Source organism: Gavialis gangeticus, unplaced genomic scaffold, assembly GCF_001723915.1.
Source record: "Gavialis gangeticus isolate Ggan-Ray unplaced genomic scaffold, GavGan_comp1, whole genome shotgun sequence".
In the NCBI taxonomy this organism is placed as follows: domain Eukaryota; kingdom Metazoa; phylum Chordata; order Crocodylia; family Gavialidae; genus Gavialis; species Gavialis gangeticus.
The window spans coordinates 19,025,010-19,042,646 of record NW_017729034.1 but is presented as its reverse complement, the minus strand read 5'-3'; the positions used below and the strand labels follow the sequence as shown (position 1 = coordinate 19,042,646).

Genomic DNA, 17,637 nt, shown 5'->3' with positions numbered 1-17,637 from the left:
TTACATGATTTTGGCATGAGCTTTGGTGCTGGTAACCAATGTACAGTAGAGTTCATTTTCATAGTGAGGTATGTCATCACAGTAGACAGCCTCTCCGCATGCCTGTTTGGCCGCCGAAAGGTGCATCAGAGGTCGGCCCACTGTATCTTCCACAGCTTGTCCTGGAGGCACTTCCTGCAGCAAAATACATAGCTATGTAGTGCTGTTCCTATCTTAGGGTATTCCAATGATACGGCTGAGGAAGCTTGATGGGCAAGGGGCAGCATGTGTTATAGTGAAGAAAGGAATGGGAAGAAGCAGATGTGCAGGAGGGCAAAATGAATAAGGGTGAGCAACTGTGAACGTGGAGTGGAAGGAGGCTGTAGAGAAGCCATTCATAAACTAAGGGTTATGTTCCCACTTGAGGTTGCAGCACTTACAGATGGAGTAATGAGCCCTACAGAAATTCTATTAGAAAAACTGGGTTCACTCCAGAATTGGCGTCACAAGCTGACCAGAAATGCAGACATGGATCCCAAAGTGGGCCTGTGAACCTAGAAAGATTTGCTGGAAGAGGGGTGAGGAAAGGGTCTGAAGTTGCTTTCAAGTGACTCAGCAGCTTGAAGGGAAACTACAAATCTAGAAAACTTTTCCCTGATCATGGGTGGAGAAGTAAAATGAACAGGCAGGGAGATTATGTGGTGGATATGCAATGAGAGAGCTAGAAGGGAGGCTAGCCAACAGGTAGGGCAAGCAGGAAGACAGCTTTAAATTGAACTTGGAACTGGATGTGAAGCCACTGAATGTGATATAAATAGCAGAAACCATAGTCCTGAAAGGAGAGAGTAATCCAATCTGACTACAACCTTCAGGGAACTATATACTCCAGGAGTAAGATTTAGGGGAAACTGTGGGAGAAAATAGCAAAGTACTCAAATGAGGAAGTGATGGAAGCCTGAATAAAGACCTCAACAGTAGCAGTATTCAAGCAAGCCCAAATACTGGCCATGTTCACAGTATAGATAAGAGAATAAAGGGAGTTTAGAAATACAGATGAGTCCAAGCCCGGACTATATGAATAGTGCTACTCACTTGGAAAAGCTGGACGTTGGCAATGGGATCTTTGTGAAACAGCTCAGTGGCACTCAGGTAACTGGAGGGAAGCATCTCACTCAAGTTATTCTGCCAAAGATATATTAAAAACATGACAATTTATTCTATATGTTTTGTCTCCCCTTTTTCAGCCCTCCTAGACAGTCTATAATACTTTCTTCATCATTTTAACATTAGACTGTACATTTTTATGTCTAATGATTCATGTATCTGTAACCCATAAAGTCAGTTCTATTCCATGTCCCCTTTTTGAGATTTGTCTATATAAGGGGTAAGAAAAAGCTTCTGGTTTAGCTTGACAGATGTTCATGCTCTTAATATAGAAGGGCCAGTCATCAGTTCTTTTTTGTACAATATAAAAGGCAAACAATCCCACAGGCCTCTGTGAACAGGAAAGGCAATAGTCCTGGTAAAAGTATGAAGAGTACATGGAAGGAGCAGAAAGTGGGAGCTTCCCTTGCTAACTCCATTTGCCACAGAGCAGAATCCATTGGAGGAGAGGTGGGTGGGCCAGCACTGATTTAGTGAACCTGCTGAGCAGAAGGACCAGGGCAGCTGTGGGAGCTTGTACAGTGCAGAGGAGGCTGGGAGAACAGTTTCTTTTCACATCCAACACAGAATGTTTACTGGGAACAGCCTTTGCCTCTATGTGCTAAGAGCCTTCCAACTCTCTGTACTCAGCAGCACGGCTTAATTTTTTATTTAACTCTTTCTCCTCCAACCCACAACAAGAAGAGAGCAATACTCACATTGCCATTGAGCTGCTGACTTAATTTCTGAAGCACGGTCAGGTAAAACTTAAAGAAGAAACTGAGCGTGAGTATGCGTCGGAAATCCACCATCCCACCTGGGGCTGAAGGAGACAGGTTCATCTCATCTGCCAACAAATGGCAGGCCTCCTGCATCAGTTTTTCATTCCAGTCTCTGTCAAGGAACAAATAATAATACTATAATATGAGGCCCTAATTCCTCCTCCCAACATCTAAGTATGACATCCTAATAAACAACGACAAATGTCTGTCTCCTCATTCATCCTCTACTCAAGCAGAAATCATAGTGAAGTTAACAGGAGTCATACAAAAGCAAACAGTAAAAGGCTATTGTACTTTGCAGTACTCCAAAGACGCATAATTCAGATCATTCCACCTCAGTACCTATTCTGTCTCTGCTCTCCAAAAACACCAATCTGATAGCTCAGATCTAGTAAAAAATGCTTTTCCATAATGTTTTTCACATTGGAAGAATCCTGCTTTGATCATACTGAAATGTTTTGTGGATATGGATCCATTGAATTGCAGTTTTCCATAATAAATTACCAAAGCATTTCTTTGACTTCATCTTTTTGGCATATATGTTATAGGGGGTGACATATTGTGTGATGTGTTATGTGATGTGGTGGTATGTTCTAAGTCCCAGTGCCTACAATGTGCTATAATATTCCAAGATTTCCACTTTTCACTCTAATCCAGGATGAAGCAGAAATCTGAACTCCAGGAATCTCCCATAAGATGAGAGTTCTAGGTTTGATCCTCTAATAATCAGGGTACTCAAACAAACTGTACAAGCCCTGAAATGTGGTTCATATGTGATTACAGTTTATAAAGGACAGCCTCCTTTCTCAAACCCTGAGGTTGCCCTAATTGCCTGAAAAAAATCACTGGAAATGGTGTGAGGCTCCAAAAAGGTCTGGCTACACAGATCTATGACAGATATGCAGGCATAATGATGCCAAGGTATATATCCACGCTTCTCACTCTTCTGTTTCTTGTCTTTGACTGTCTGTAACAGACACCATATATGAGGGTTCAGAATATTGAAGGTAACACTATAAAAATAACCTTTAAAAATGAGCACTTCTGCACCTATACTAAAAAATCAGGTAATGATCAGCAGGGATCCATGTTTTCTGTTTGCCATGGAAAAACACAGTAAAACTAGTATTTTCTCATTTTAAGGAGAAAAACACAGATTTTCTTCTTTAAAAGAGAAAATGTGGTAAGTGGTGGGTTTCCCCTTGCAGGCTGGGAGTGTTACAGCCTGCAAGGGTCTGCGGGGAGCAGGAGAAGGGAGATCAGGCAGCAGGCACCATGTGCATGTATGTGGCTGCCAGGCAGCCTGGAGAGCAGCTCCCATGGGTAAGTCTGGCAGGTGAGGGGAGGATGGGACCTCCATAGTGAGGGAGGGAGGGAGCTGGGTAGGACTGGGGGGTGCTGCTGCTGCCCAGCCTGGACAGTGTATAGGGCCCAGGGCCAGAAGGCATGGCTGCATGGCCTGGGCTGGGAGAGGGACCGAGGCATGGGTGGCTTGTCCAGGGGTAGTTGGGGGGGACTGGCCCCTTGCTGCTATACACACTCTTGGGAAGGATGTAGGGGGAAAATGCCCCCCTGATTTGTGAATGAGGTGGGTGCAGACTGCCCACTGTGAGCTCAGGCTCCCCGCCCTGCTGCCCTCCATCCGGGGCCTCCATAGCCCAGCAGGCAGGACCCAGTGTGGCAGGGAAGAGCAGGCCTGGGTGAGGAAACTTAAAGCCACCACCACAAACCCCACGCCACCATGGCAAGGTGCCCCCTGCCCACCCAGCAGCAGCAGGAGGCACAACTCTGCACCATCAGCCCGCTGCTGCTGGACAGGCAGGAGGTGCTTCGCCATGGTGGTGCTTGGCTCGCAACAGCAGCACTGAGCTTACTCATCCTGCTCTGCCCTGCCACACCAGGTCTCACTCATTGGGCCACAGAGGCCCCAGGTGAAGGGCCCACCCCCTGACTCCATAGGCTCTGCTCCAGCCATGCCACCCATGGAGAAGGGGGAGCCAGGCTCCACACTGCTCCACTACAACAGCCACTGCCTCTCACAGGCAGCAGCTGGGGCTTGGGTGCTGCTGCAGGGGGCAGGGGGCTGCAGCCCATGGTCCCTGACCCCATAGCTCTGGCAGCTGGGACCCTCTCTGGCAGGGTGGGGGGGAGAGGGCTGTGGGTGGGAACTGAGGGGCACCAGCAGGGGTAGGGTGCTGTAGGTGGGGAATGAGAGAATTTGGGGTTTTTCAATCAGAGAATTTGCAATGTTTTAAAATCAGAGAATTTATGATTTTTTAACAGAGAAAACCAGGATCCCTGATGATCAGATACAGCCCTGAACGGCCAGGATGGATTCATCAAGAGCAAGTCATGCCTAACCAATTTGATTTCCTTCTATGGCAAGGTGACAGGCTGAGTAGATGGGGAAGAGAAGTGGGGAAGAGAAGTGGGGGTGGGGAGAAGTGGATGTGATATACTTTCACTTTAGCAAAGCCTCTGGCACTGTCTCTCTCAACGTTCTCATTAACAAGCTAAGGAATTGCAGATTAGATGGTAGTATTGTAAGGTGGATTCATAACCGGCTGGATCATTGTGCTCAATGAACAGTCATCAATGGCTCAGTGTCTACTTTGGAAGAGGTATTGAGTGGAGTTTCCTAGGGGTCTGTCCTGCTTTCCTGGGCCTGCAGGATGGGATTGAGTGCATATTTAGAAAATATGTAAATGACGTCAAGTTGGGTAGAGTTGCAGACACTCTAGACCATGGGCAACTGGTTCCTCCCAAGTCTGGGGGGCAGCAGTGGAACACGACTAGGGGGGGTGTTCCCCCAGCAGCTAGCTGGTGACCGGGGGGAGGGGCCAGTGGCTGCTCGCTGAGCATGGTGGTGGCACAGCAGCAGCAGAAGTGCTGGCACTTCCGCATGTGGCACAGCGCTGGTGGAAGTCCCAGCACTTCCGCATGCAGCATGGAGGCGTTGAAAGTGCTGGCACTTCTGCCGCTGCTGTGCCACCAGTGGAGCCAATTTCCCAGGGGGGCACTACCACTTTCCATGCCCCCTACCAGCTGGAGCGCTCTGTCAAGGGGGCACCAGCACTCTCATGGGGGGCACATCCCCCCCACCGGTGTCCCCCTTACGCATTGCCTATGCTCTGGACAGCAGGACTAGAATTCAGAACGACTTCAACAAACTGAGGAAATGGTCCAAAAATCAATCAGATGAGATTCAACAGGGACAAGGGCAACTGAATTTAGGATGGAAAACTTGGTTGCACAAATACACACTGGGGAAGGCCTGGCCAGAACATGGTACTGCAGAAAAGGACATGGGGGTTATGGTGGACCGTAAGTTAAATACAAGCTAACAGTGTGCCCTTGTTGCAAAAAGGACCCATAGCATAATGGGCTCTATTAAAAGAAGCATCACTTGCAAATCAAGGAAAGTGATTCCTCTCTGTACTCCTGATGAGGCCTCATCAGTGCAAATACTGGGTCCAGTTCTGGACTCCTCATTCAAGAAAGACAAGGGCAAATTAGAAAGAGTCCAACAGAGAGAAAAATTGTTAGAGGCATGGTAACATGATTTACGAGGACAGACTGAAAGAACTAGAATTATATTGTTTGGAGAAGAGAAGACTGCCCAGTGTCTGTGGGCAGTCACCGACCGCCAGTTGGCATTTGCCCCCCCCCTGCCCCCACCACGGCTGCAGTCACCTGCTGTCGGTCCCTGCTCGCCACTGCCATGCCCCCGCCACCACCTGTGGGCAGTTGCCATGCCCCCCCCACAGGCTCGGGAGGCGCAAGGCATTCATGGTCCTCAAATACCTGAAGGGTGGTTATATTAAGGATGGAGAAGTTTATTCTATGTGGCCACAGGGGACAGGACAATAAGCAATTACCTTATGTTGAAGTAACGACAATTTAGGTTGGATATTAGGAAGAATTTTCTAATTATGGTGTTGGCCAAGCATTGGAAAAAATCTACCCAGATTGGTTGTGGACTTCCACCCTTGGAATTTTTTTAAGACTAGGTTAGACAAACACTTGGCTGGAATAGTCATTGGGCCTCCCACTACAGAAAGGATGTGGACAAATTGGAGAGAGTCCAGCAGAGAGCAACAAAAATGTTGGGGAGGCTGGGGGACATGACTGATGAGGAAAGACTGAGGGAACTGGGCTTATTTAGTCTAGAAAAGAGGAGACTGAGAGGGGACTTAACAGCAGCCTTCAACTACCTAAAGGGAGGTTCGAAAAAGGATGGAGCTCGACTGTTCTCAGTGGCAAGGAGCAATAGTCTCAAGTTTCAGCAAGGACAGCTTAGGTTAGATTTTAAGAAGAATTTTCTCACTAGGAGGGTAGTAAAACACTGGAACAGGTTTCCCAGAGGTGGTGGAAGCTCCATCCCTGGAGGCTTTCAAAACCCGTCTGAACAAAGCCTTGGCTGGGATGATCTAGTTGGGGATGGTCTTGCTTAGAGCAGGTGGTTGGAAATGATCAGCATTTCTCAACTGGTGGGTCACAACCTAAAAGTGGGTCATAAGTATATTTGAAAGGGTCACTTGCAGGTCCCCAGAAAAACCCACAAAAGCAGGGTTTCCCCTTGCAGGCTGGCAGCATTCTGGCCTGCAAGCAGCTGCTTGGAATGATTGGAGGCAGTGGGCGCACGTGTGTCTACACACGTAGACACATGTGGCCAGCATAGAGTGAGGCCAGGTCATGGGAGTAGCCCCAGCCATTGGACACAGGTAAGTATGTGGAGTAGGGGATGGAAGTCCAAGGGACTGTCCAGGTAGCTTGGGATATGTGTGTGTGTCTGCCTCCTTGCCTGCCTGCCTGCAGTGAGGGAAGGAGACAGAGACAGTCCTTTGCAGCAGGGCGCTGTATGCCTGGTCAGGCAGCACAAGCCAGTGCTCATACACACAGGGGCCCACATTTGCTGCTCACACTCTGGCCCAAGTGGGACAGAGGCAGCTAGGGGCCCCCTCCAGCCAGGCTGGGAGGGGCAGGGGGCTGCAGATCAGGAGTGAGAGGCACCAGCAGGGCCCAAAGGGGCAGGGCACTGTGGGTCGGGTGCTGGCAGGGCCAGGGGGGAGTGGGTCAGGACAAGCCATCAATCTTGGCAAATAGGTCCTGGTACAAAAAAGTTTGAGAACCACTGCACTAGATGACCTCCTTGAGGTCCTTTCCAACCTTAATTTTCTATGATTCTATACTCAGGGATGATCCTGCCTTGAACAACTGGTTGCACTAGATGGCCTCCTGAGTCCTCTTTCAACCATATTATTCTATGATTCCATGGTGATTCTCCTACCTTCCAATGAGTTTCTGGCAAGTTTTTACTGCCAGTACAGTTGTGGGAGCCATTCCTCCATAGCTCAGTTTAATCTTTTGCACTCGATGGCTGTCCTCTTGAAACAGGACTCTCATTCCACAGGTCACTATAGCAATGTCATCCTCACGCCGGGAAGCCTGCTTGAAGGCTGAGAAATATTCACCCTAGGGGAAGAAAAAGAATTTATTCACTACCTGGGTCAAAAGTAAGGATAGGAGAATGTGGACAGCATGCTAATCTCTCTCTGTGGATGGCATATCAAAGAGAAGCCCAACTAAAGATGTTGCTTTGCATTATGAAGGACAGATCATTTGCTCTGACAAAACCAATTTTCACACGATTCACATGTGTGTTAGACTGGCTAAGAAAAATTCAGGCCTCTAGGTGATGTGATAAAGCCACTTATGCATCCTCAGAAATTTGAAAAAAGCACTCCCTTAAAAATATCCTGCTTCTCTCTAGAAATATTCTGACTGCCAAAATATTCTGTTTCTGACTTCTTTTTCTCTAGCTTTGGAAAAGAAATGAATGACTAAGGACTTCACTCAACCATTCCAGTTCATTTCTCACATGGATTAGACACAGTCCTAATCAGGACAACCCAAATCCAAGCAATCCAAAATTTGCAAAATCTTGGAAATCTGAATTTATACAGAACTGAATGTCACAAACAGACAAGACTAAAACCCTGGATCCAAACTCTCCTTATTTCTAAATGGACCCTAAAGTTTGTTTTCAAGCGCTTCATCGATCTAGTTCAGTGATGCCCATCCTTTTTTGCCTCGCAGGCCTGAGGTGTGATGCTAGGTCAGTTCATTGGCTGGACTTGGTCCATGGGCCCACCTTAGCATAAGGTGCAGGCCCGGCTGGGGCCTGATCCAGCTGTGTAGAGTCAGGGCCCTATGCAGCCACATGCGACCAGCATCAGCAGAGGCTGATCCCTCTGCACAGGGCTAGCTCAGCCAGGGCCAATCCAGCTGCCTCAGGGCTCAGAAATTTGGTGGCAGGAGAGTGATGGCAGTGTTAATTATTGCCACTTCCCCACTGCCAAATTTAGAGGCCTGTCAGGAGCCCAGTGGGCCAGACGGCATGGCTCCATGGGCAGGATTTGGCCCACAAACTGGGCATTGAGCACCCCTGGTCTAGTTCATATGTTTCCAACAGTACAGCTTAGCCTTATACCCTTCTCCTTGTTCAAAAAAATGCAGAGGCAGTTCTCTTCAGCCAATCCCACCACCCAGAATAGAGTTCCTGCATGTCTCCATCTCTGCCTTATTTCAAAAAACACATTGCTTCTTCTCTTGCATCTACTTCTTAAATTCTGTGTTTTCCTCACAAGTATCTCTTTAAAGCAGGGGTGTCAAACATAGGGCCTGCAGGCTGGATCTAGCCTGCACAGCTCCATAATCCGGCCCCTGTGCTGCCCCATTTGTTGTGCTGGATTATATCTGCGCACAATGCCTGGGACACGCACTGCCCGCAGCACTTGGGCCAGTCCCAGACTTTACTGCCCATGGCACCCACTTAGGCCAGGATCCCAGACTGGCTTGGCTGGGTGCCAACAGTGCTAGATGAGGCATGCAGGTGGAAGGGGTCCATAGGTCTGATCTGGGTTGTGGACTGGCCCTGCTCCTTTCATCTGGCCTGCAGGGCCCAATGCTTGGCTTAAAGCTTGTTCTCTAGGGGTCAAGTTAGCAACTAAGCTCCATAATTGAACTTATGAGAAGTGCTGACAGAGAAAAGACCAGCAGGAGTATGCCTGGTGCAGGGGACTTTGCCTTGCACTTACTAAAACACAGTACAGCCTTGTGTTCCCTAATGCATGCTCCACACATGGACTTGCACAAACTATTTCATTTTCTTCAGAGCACAAACAGCTAAAATTACAAAGCTCAGTAATTCACTTGCAACTAATGATGCTTAATAGTCTACAATTATGCCAGTTTAAACCAGCTCTTGGTTCATGATAAAACCGATTCCTCTCTTCTGTTCCTTCAGGCTATAAGAGTTTGAAGTTACTGGCATTTTGCAGCAGGAAAATATCAGTGTGTCTTCCTTCTTGGTAGTCAGCTGTAAAGGGTTTACAGAAAGATCTGTTCAATTAATCTTCCCCAATCAAAATCAGCATTTATTCCTTTAATGTAAAAAAAAAAAATCCTCTATTGTTAGTGAATGCAGTTTCTCGGGGGGTGGGAGGGCTGTTTTGTGCACTGCCAACACAATATGCAACTAAAACACACATTTCACCTCCTGGATGCATCTTTCTGCTCCTGACCTAATTCATGGGCAGCCAGCAGATACCATGACAGTAGCCTGTATCAGCCCTTTGTGGAAAGGGCATCTGCTTCTGCTGCTTTGCGTTTTAAGCCAATTAACTATCAAAGAGGAATAAATGCTGACTCCCCCTTCACCTCTGCATTTCAGTGGAGCTCTCCAGGAATGAGATTTCAGCAAAAGGTTGATACTTAGCAGTACTCTTGCAGACTCCCTATCTGAGGCTGTGTTTCAGGGTCAAAAAGGTGCATTAATTAACTTGCTGAAAATCCTATTGGAAACAAATCTTGTTGGCCTAATAAAAGATATCATCTCTACTATGAGTCCTGATTGCCTGTTGGAAACAAGACGCCTGTGATAGTTACCCTGCAACAGCAAGGTGAAATCAACCCTACAGCGCCTGCCAATGGCTGAGTTAACCTAGTTTGTCTAAACTATAGTGTGTTCTTGCCAGGGCTTTATACAGGTAATACGTGCCAGTTAGCTCACAGTAAACATGCAGCTTTTGTATTGAAGACATTGTGAGAAAGAGTTTCCCTGTTAGCGGCAAAGGTTACGAATACAAATCTGCAAATCTAGCATTGTCTTCCTTGTCACCTGCATGGGCCTTGCAGTAGCAGCCCCAATTTATGTCATATTAAAAAACTTTACCACAGTCAATGTTCAGGACTATAAGTAGCAAATATAGTGCCCTGGGCAGAGATAACAGACAGCTGGGAAGATGGAGGGAGGCATCAAGGACAAGAGAGCAGGAGAGTGGTGTGGAGTGGGGGAAGTCGTATGGGACCCTCAAACATCCAAGCTTCTACTGCTTCTGCCCACACATTGGTGGCTGCTGCTGCCAATGGATGAATGGGCTCCTGGGAACCGCCAGTCTGGCAGTCCTCTAAATCAGTGCCCATGCCTACTCCCTCACACCTAGTTATACTGCTGGGAAAACCTTTTCCTTATGACTGAATTCATCAGTATAAAAGATGAAGGCCAGTGGAAATGTCCCACAATCAGTGTGAATTTTTATAGATTCCTCAGAAGAAGAAGGGATGTTGTCTAGAAAAGTCACATTATACAGCAGAAGCTAAAAATTATCTTGTCTTCTGGGAACTTTTTACAGAGCTGTTCATCTACCTTTATCACAGCTCAAAACTCCATGCAATTTTAATAAAATGCATCATATCTAGTTTTCTAAAATGCTATTCTAAAGTTTCCAATTCTAAACACTGCTATGCTGCACCACTATAACCACTTCTGACCAGTATCGAGCTTTTCATCCCTGAAGTGCAAACTAGACAGAAGGACCAGCTCATTCAATACTGAAATACTGTTTTCACACAGTAAAACTCACTTGCTTTTTCACAAACTACAGTAGCAGTGAAAACTCCTGAACATTTGGGGATTTGAGGTCTGACTCTTCCCTTCAGCACATCAGCTTTCCTTTGGTGCAATGCCATGAAAACTACTGAATCCTACAAATATAAAATTCGACACAATGGCAACTCAGGTCCTTCATACTGGTGCCATGATAAACCTGCAGTGTCTTCCACTTGCCGTACCAACTGCTAAGAGGCCATATTCCATAATTATCCTCCTTCACATTAAGGTTCCCACTGAAGAACATTAGTCTTGCTTGGTTGATGCCCATGAGTCAAAGACCAATCAAAAGCTCATGACCTAAAGTTCAAAAGTTGATCTGGTTTTACAAATCAGTGGTCTGGTTTGACCTACAAGTCATACGGTGGTTTCCTTGCTGATAATACATCGTAATCACTTTGCACGACCTGCCAAAGCACAAGCTCCCTTAACATAGTCATATGCATAGTGACAGATAGAGCTGTCCATTGATTTCATTGATTTGGGCAACGGTTCAAAAGAAAAACATAACAAATAAAATACCCCATTTCCCTTAATAGTCTGGAATACAGATATACGAGTTGAACTGCAGAATAATCATAACCTGACAAAAGGTTTATTGTTTAATGTACCAGACCTTCAAACTGTAATAGCTAGAACACTTTTCATCAACAAAAAGATTGCATCATTGTACCAGTCATGCTTCCCTCTTACCTCTACTATGATCAAATCACATCACTTTTAGTTACCAGTATATTTTTAAATGTCTCAATAGACACAAAAGAAGCTAAATCAAGGCTGAAGATGGCTGTATAATTCAGAAGCCTGATAATGCGGTAAGGAGACTTTTACCTCTTGGGCAGTGGTTCAAATCTGACTCAGGCCAGTACTGAACAGACCTGTCTATTGCTCAATCTGAAATTAGTTTTGTGGGCTCCATCCAGGTCCCATCAGAGTAAAGTCCACACCGTAAAAAACAAAACAAAATAAAAAGAAACCCACAAACAGAACCAGATTCCATGTTTTTGGTCTCAAGAAACAAGCCAAAGACTGGATGGATACGAAGACCATACTATTTTCTTATCCCTACAGACCTCATCCTATTCCCTTCTGAGGTCACAGTCAAGAAGCATAAGAACTGGTGCAGATTGTACTGTTACCAGGGTACACAGTACCTGTTCCAGGGTAAGGGAACTTCAGTCTTCAGGAGTAGTAAGCTAGCACCTTTCTCAGGATATTAATTAATTCAAAAGAACCAGCATGAAAATTTCTGCTGTCCTGATTAGTCCCTGTACTAATTAACAACTGCCTTGGCAGTCTTCTCATTGTCATAGGCATTTCTCCTTAATTTTGCTTTCCTTTCTCTGTCCTATGCTCATCATAAATGAATAGGTAAATACATAAATCACTCATATCTTTTCTAGCAAAGCAATCCAGGCTCTGATTAACTAATTAACTGACCCCATGCCCTGACACCTTTACTTCTGGGGTTGTCAGTCTGCTCCATAGGGCGTAAGCAGTCCAAAATCAGCTTTGATTCTGTGGTGGGGAACTAGCAGAAGAGTATATCCAACTGTCTGGTTTTACTAGATGAGCACCCTGCCTACTACCTTAGCCAAAATTCAAATCAATAACTTGTGATCTGGACTTAGACAGATGTTCTGTCAAGTTAACCACAGGGCGGGGAAACCCTTCTGGATGATCCAGTTAGGGCTTGCTTAGCCTGCCTCTACTGGAATACGACCTTCAAGGAGAGGTGAGTTACACTACTCAGTTCTACCCAGCCATTAGACTAATCCCAGCAGCTCACCTTCCTGCTGTAGGGTATCTCAACTGACAACAGTATCTCCTCAGGCTTTAGCATTGTCTTTCTGTAGCCAGTAAAGAACTTTTCATCCATTGTTACAATCCTTTTGCCCTCTGGAGAACAAAAAGTAGTAAAAGGAACAATGGGGTGAGGGAGTCTGTTATCACGCTCCAGCTTCATCTAGATAAAAAGTCATTGTCAGGCACGTAAAAAAGATTTTGCAGTTACATAAGACAAATTTGAACTGATGTTAGTTATTTTTCCTCTGATATTTTATCTTTTGCCAGAACCTGAAGTCCTTTCTCAATACTAATTCAGTCCTAAAACAGGCATAACTTTTCATTGATTTCATTTGGACTTTTACAAGCACACAGACTGAGTTAAACAGAAAGGGAAGACTGGGATGTATCATAATGATCCCAATTCATTCCAAAACTTTGAGTGCTTCCATCATTCCAAAGTGCTTTTGTCACCAGTTACAAGCAAACCTGGCAAGTCAGCCCTTTCCTAATTCTCTAAAGCAGTGGCACTCAACTGTCTGGCCCAATGGACCAGATGAGTGACAGGCCAGTTGATAGGCAGATCCGATCCAGAGCTACCCCCACATGCTAGGATGTGACACTGAGGCCCTGCGTAGCCCCCCACATGCCGGGATCGAGCTCCAGGGTTCCAAACTGCTTTCACCTGACTCCACCTCCACTGGGCTTTCTGCACTGGGATTGGGCCCCGGGGCCCTGTGCCGCCTCCACCCAGCTACACATGCTGAGACCCCAGGATCCCATGCTACCTCTGCACAGCCCACATGCGGGGGATCGAGATCTAGGGCTCTGCATTGCCTCCACCCAGCCCCACACACTGGGATCAAACCCCATGCGCAGAATGTATTCTGAGTCGCAAATACTATGCAGGACTTTATTATTTTTAAGACTAAAAGACAGGTGTCCTCCCTGGTCTTAAAAAAGGGTCATGGATCTATGGGGATGGAACTATTTGAGTCACTTGTATAGTCAGCATAACCCCTTTACTTCTTCTCCAATCAATTCCAATTTCTCTCATACTCTCTCTGTGCACATGTAATCACAGTGTGGTAGATTCCTTTTTATTTATCTTTTAAACAAAAGGGCTTTTTTATTAAGGCTGACAAATCCAGATAGGCCCTGTGGTTCTCTTCAGCCACGTAGATCTGAGAGGGCACATCTACACATGCAATTAGCATGTAGCAATAAACTCCAGCACAGTTCAAGCTAGAATGTATTGCTCCCAGGCAGAGTGTTTACACATGCACCTAGGACCCCAGCACATTGAGCCAGAGCAGAGCAGAGCAGAGCAGAGCAGCCCCAGCTGACAGAAGGTCCAGGGGGCCAGCCTGTGACCCCAGGGCTGCTTCACCCTGGCTCAACATGCTGTGGAGGAGCTAGCTGGAGCACAAGGGTACTACCGTATGGGGCTAGCATGCCCCAGCCAGCCCCGGTCAGCATCTACATGTGCATTTCAGTGCACTAAGTGACTCTGCCATAGGATACAACTTGTCACAGACAGTACTATCCTACAGCAGAGTTAATGAATTTACTGCATGCTAATACAAGCACATGTGTAGGAGGTGATAGCTGGGCTGAGTTCCCTTCCCCAGCCTGATACTAGCTGCTCTGCTCTGTTCCCTTCCCCCGCCAGATCGAAATGTCGAAACAGCGAAACCATTTTGATGAGTCGAAACAGAACAGTGTTTTCAAATCAAAATAAAACTTGAAACAAAAAAACTGTTCCATCGAAATGGATGCCAAAGCAGAACACTGCTCTTTCACACAGCCCTAGTTATGACTACCCTAGGGATATATCTACATGGCCCAATGTAATGCCATGGTGAATAACTAACTCTGAATGAAGGACTTTGTCAGGGCTTTTTTAGCCTGCTTCCTAATAATCTAGGCAGCTTCCAATAGCCAAGCCATCACATTTAGAGTTGGCTCAGGCATCCCTGCATAGCAAACACTACATTGTCTTGTACAGACCAGTTGTCATTGCCAGTTAGAACATTAAGTAACTTACCTGTTGATGCCAAAGTCAGTTGGGTCTCACTTGCCATAAATACAGGGTTTAGGTCAGAAATTGGGCTGGCAGTCATTATATTCCCTCCGAGAGACTAGAGTCAAGTATATAAGATATACGAATTAGCAAACAGATGGAAGGTGAAGGTCTTGCTACTGTACTAACACTCACTAATTTATTGAGACTAACTGACCAACATGGCACAACCTAAGACAAGATCATTTTAATGTATTCCAACAGGCTACAAATACGTTATTATTTTAATGTTTTTGCATGGCCTGGATTTTGCCCCGTTGAGGGCTGTCTTCTGAACCAAGCCCCTATTGCTTGCAGACCTAGGGACAACACTAAGGTTGTGCATTTATCTTAGGTCATGTCCACACTAGGAACGCTTTGCCGGGATAGCTATACCAGGCTACTCTCCTAACATTCAGTGTCCTGCAGTTGACATAACTTATACCAGCAAAGCTGCATTTTAATCAGCACAGCTCATATCATACCATCACTCCTGCAGCAAAACAAGCTATACCAATAACAGCACAGGCTTACTGGTATTACTGCATCTATGCTACAGGCTTATGCCAGTACAGTTATGTCCATCTTTCTCACACCCCTGATTGACATAACTATGCTAGTAAAAGTCTGAATGAACACATGGCCCTTACTTACTCTTTGCAGCTATGCCTCTTCCTTGAATGTATCCTAATAAAATGTCTCTTCATTGACAGGGTGCTCTACAGTTTTCCCAGTTGTCCTAATAGCAGTCATAAATGCTTCAAATGAGTGATATTTTCCTCTCTGATTTCATAGATTCAACATTAGGGGCTGGAAGGGGCCTCATGAGATCACTGAGTCCAGCCCCCCTGCCAGAGGCCAGAAGTCTGCAGGAATCAAATGGCCCCAGCAAGATAAGCATCCAAATGCATTTCTGGATTTCTAAGCTACTAGTTTCACACATAGCCTGAAAGCAGTCTCATAAGGAGACATAATACATTGTAGCCTGGCTACCAGCTCCCATGGATCACCAGAGGTGTTTTATGGGGGAAAAACCTACAGGAAAGGGACATGTCATCTTTCAAATATTCCTGTGTAAGGAGCACTAAGAACATGTAATATTAGAATAAGGGAGGTCAGTTACTCAGTCTGAGTTAAGCTGTCCCTGCCTCCAGCATTAATTCACTTGTTTTCCTCAGTCACTTACTGCCACGTTTCTGATCTGCAGTCCTGCAAACCATCGCAGTTGCTCTAGTACAGCCTTGAACACCTCTGTTTTGTAAGGAGATAGCTCAGCTACAGCTTTACTCAGCACCTTTTCCACCAGGCTCAGGGTGCAGGAAGCACCAAAGGCAATCCCTACAAGGGGAAAAAAAAAAAAATCAATAGATGTCTTTCTTTTCCCCAAACCAAGGTATATCTTTTCCCTGAAGATAGCATTACAGCTGGGCATCTGCACACCAAGAAAAGTGTACATGCTGCTACATATTGTCCACATAAAAAAATTTATTGTCCAACTATAGCTCATTTTTTAATTTCACAAACTTCTCTTGACTATAGATACACGCTAAACCAAACATTGCCCAGAAACAACAGGAGCATGCAAACCCACACCTACATACCAAACACACAGATTATAAACACCACTCTTAAATTGATGCTTACTGGGGCACTAGTTTTGCCTAAGCTTTGCTAATCATCTCAAGAGGCTTTCATCTGCAAGTCATCAATTTGATAGAAAGCTTGTTTTCATTCAAAGAATGTCTGCTAGCTCATATATGAGACAAATTGGACAGGGTTGGTTTCCAGGTTCTGCATCACAAACTAACTAACATGCTTTACATTAACATGCAGTACATTTACAAGAACTGCCCTGCCAAACTACCCATGTTGCCCCTTGCAGAAACTCAAATCAAGACTGAGGCACGGTGGTAAAGCAGTGCATATGGAAAGTTTGCCTTGTTTTTGCCTGGCAGATCAACAGAGAATTTAATTCACTTGGGCTGTTAATCCAATGCCTTTTATCAGCAGTAAGCAAACCATGTTTATAAAGGAAAAATTCTGGTCATGGGGATATTATCCTTATTAACCCATTAATTAATGTGTGTAACATCACACATCGAACTACCGTAACTTGTTTCACTCAGCAATGACTGGCCCTAGCTTTTGCTGCTATATCTTCCCAAATCTTTACAATGCTCATATGCTGGTCAATCTTTATATTCCCTTTCCAGTAAAGGGAAGACCATCCAACTGATCATTTCAGGTGGCTATCAAAGGCCAAAGCTTTCTTGCTTATTTATGCAACTTCTTATATTGAAATAAAAAGGGAGGCATACACCCAATGGAAGGGAGGGGCCATCACCAGGGAGGACTATACTGCGGTTGCTCGGGGATGCAGGGGGGCAGTCAGGAAGGCCAAGGCGGAGATGGAACTTGGACTAGCTACCCGGATCAAGGACAACGACAAGTCTTTTTTTAAATACATAGGGGGCAAAAAGAAGGGTAATGTGGGGCCCCTGCAAGACACGCTAGGAAATTTGGTCGTCACACCAGACGACAAAGCTAACCTATTTAACGACTTCTTTGCCTCCATTTTCCTAAGCAGGGCCCAGATCAGCCCCCCCACTGGGACCTCCTCAGGCCCCAGGGGAGGCACATCCAGGCCAAGGGTCAGTGAGGATCTAGTCAGGGAACTTCTGGAGGGACTGGATGTGTTTAAATCAGCTGGTCCGGACGATCTCCACCCCAGAGTGCTGGGGGAATTAGCTGAGGTCATTGCAGGACCCCTGGCACGGCTGTACGAGCACTCGTGGTGCTCTGGTCTGGTGCCAGAGGACTGGAAGAGGGCCAATGTGTTTCCCATCTTCAAAAAAGGGAGGAAGGAGGATCCGGGGAACTATAGACCAGTTAGTCTTTACCTCGATCCTGGGTAAGCTTTTTGAGAGAATTAT

At 45.9% G+C, this 17,637-nt stretch overlaps 1 protein-coding gene across 1 annotated transcript in view; it reads right to left on the bottom strand.

Annotated features, from left to right (window-relative positions):
* XDH (xanthine dehydrogenase) overlaps positions 1-17,637 on the bottom strand; it is an 88,561-nt gene that overhangs the window by 43,544 nt on the left and 27,380 nt on the right. Inside the window, exons 12-18 of the mRNA XM_019527373.1 lie at positions 15,891-16,042; positions 14,690-14,783; positions 12,647-12,756; positions 7,195-7,379; positions 1,842-2,016; positions 1,072-1,161; positions 5-174 (exon numbers count right to left, since the gene is read on the bottom strand). Coding sequence (XP_019382918.1) covers positions 5-174; positions 1,072-1,161; positions 1,842-2,016; positions 7,195-7,379; positions 12,647-12,756; positions 14,690-14,783; positions 15,891-16,042 — 976 coding nt within the window. The remainder of the gene's footprint in view (positions 1-4; positions 175-1,071; positions 1,162-1,841; positions 2,017-7,194; positions 7,380-12,646; positions 12,757-14,689; positions 14,784-15,890; positions 16,043-17,637) is intronic.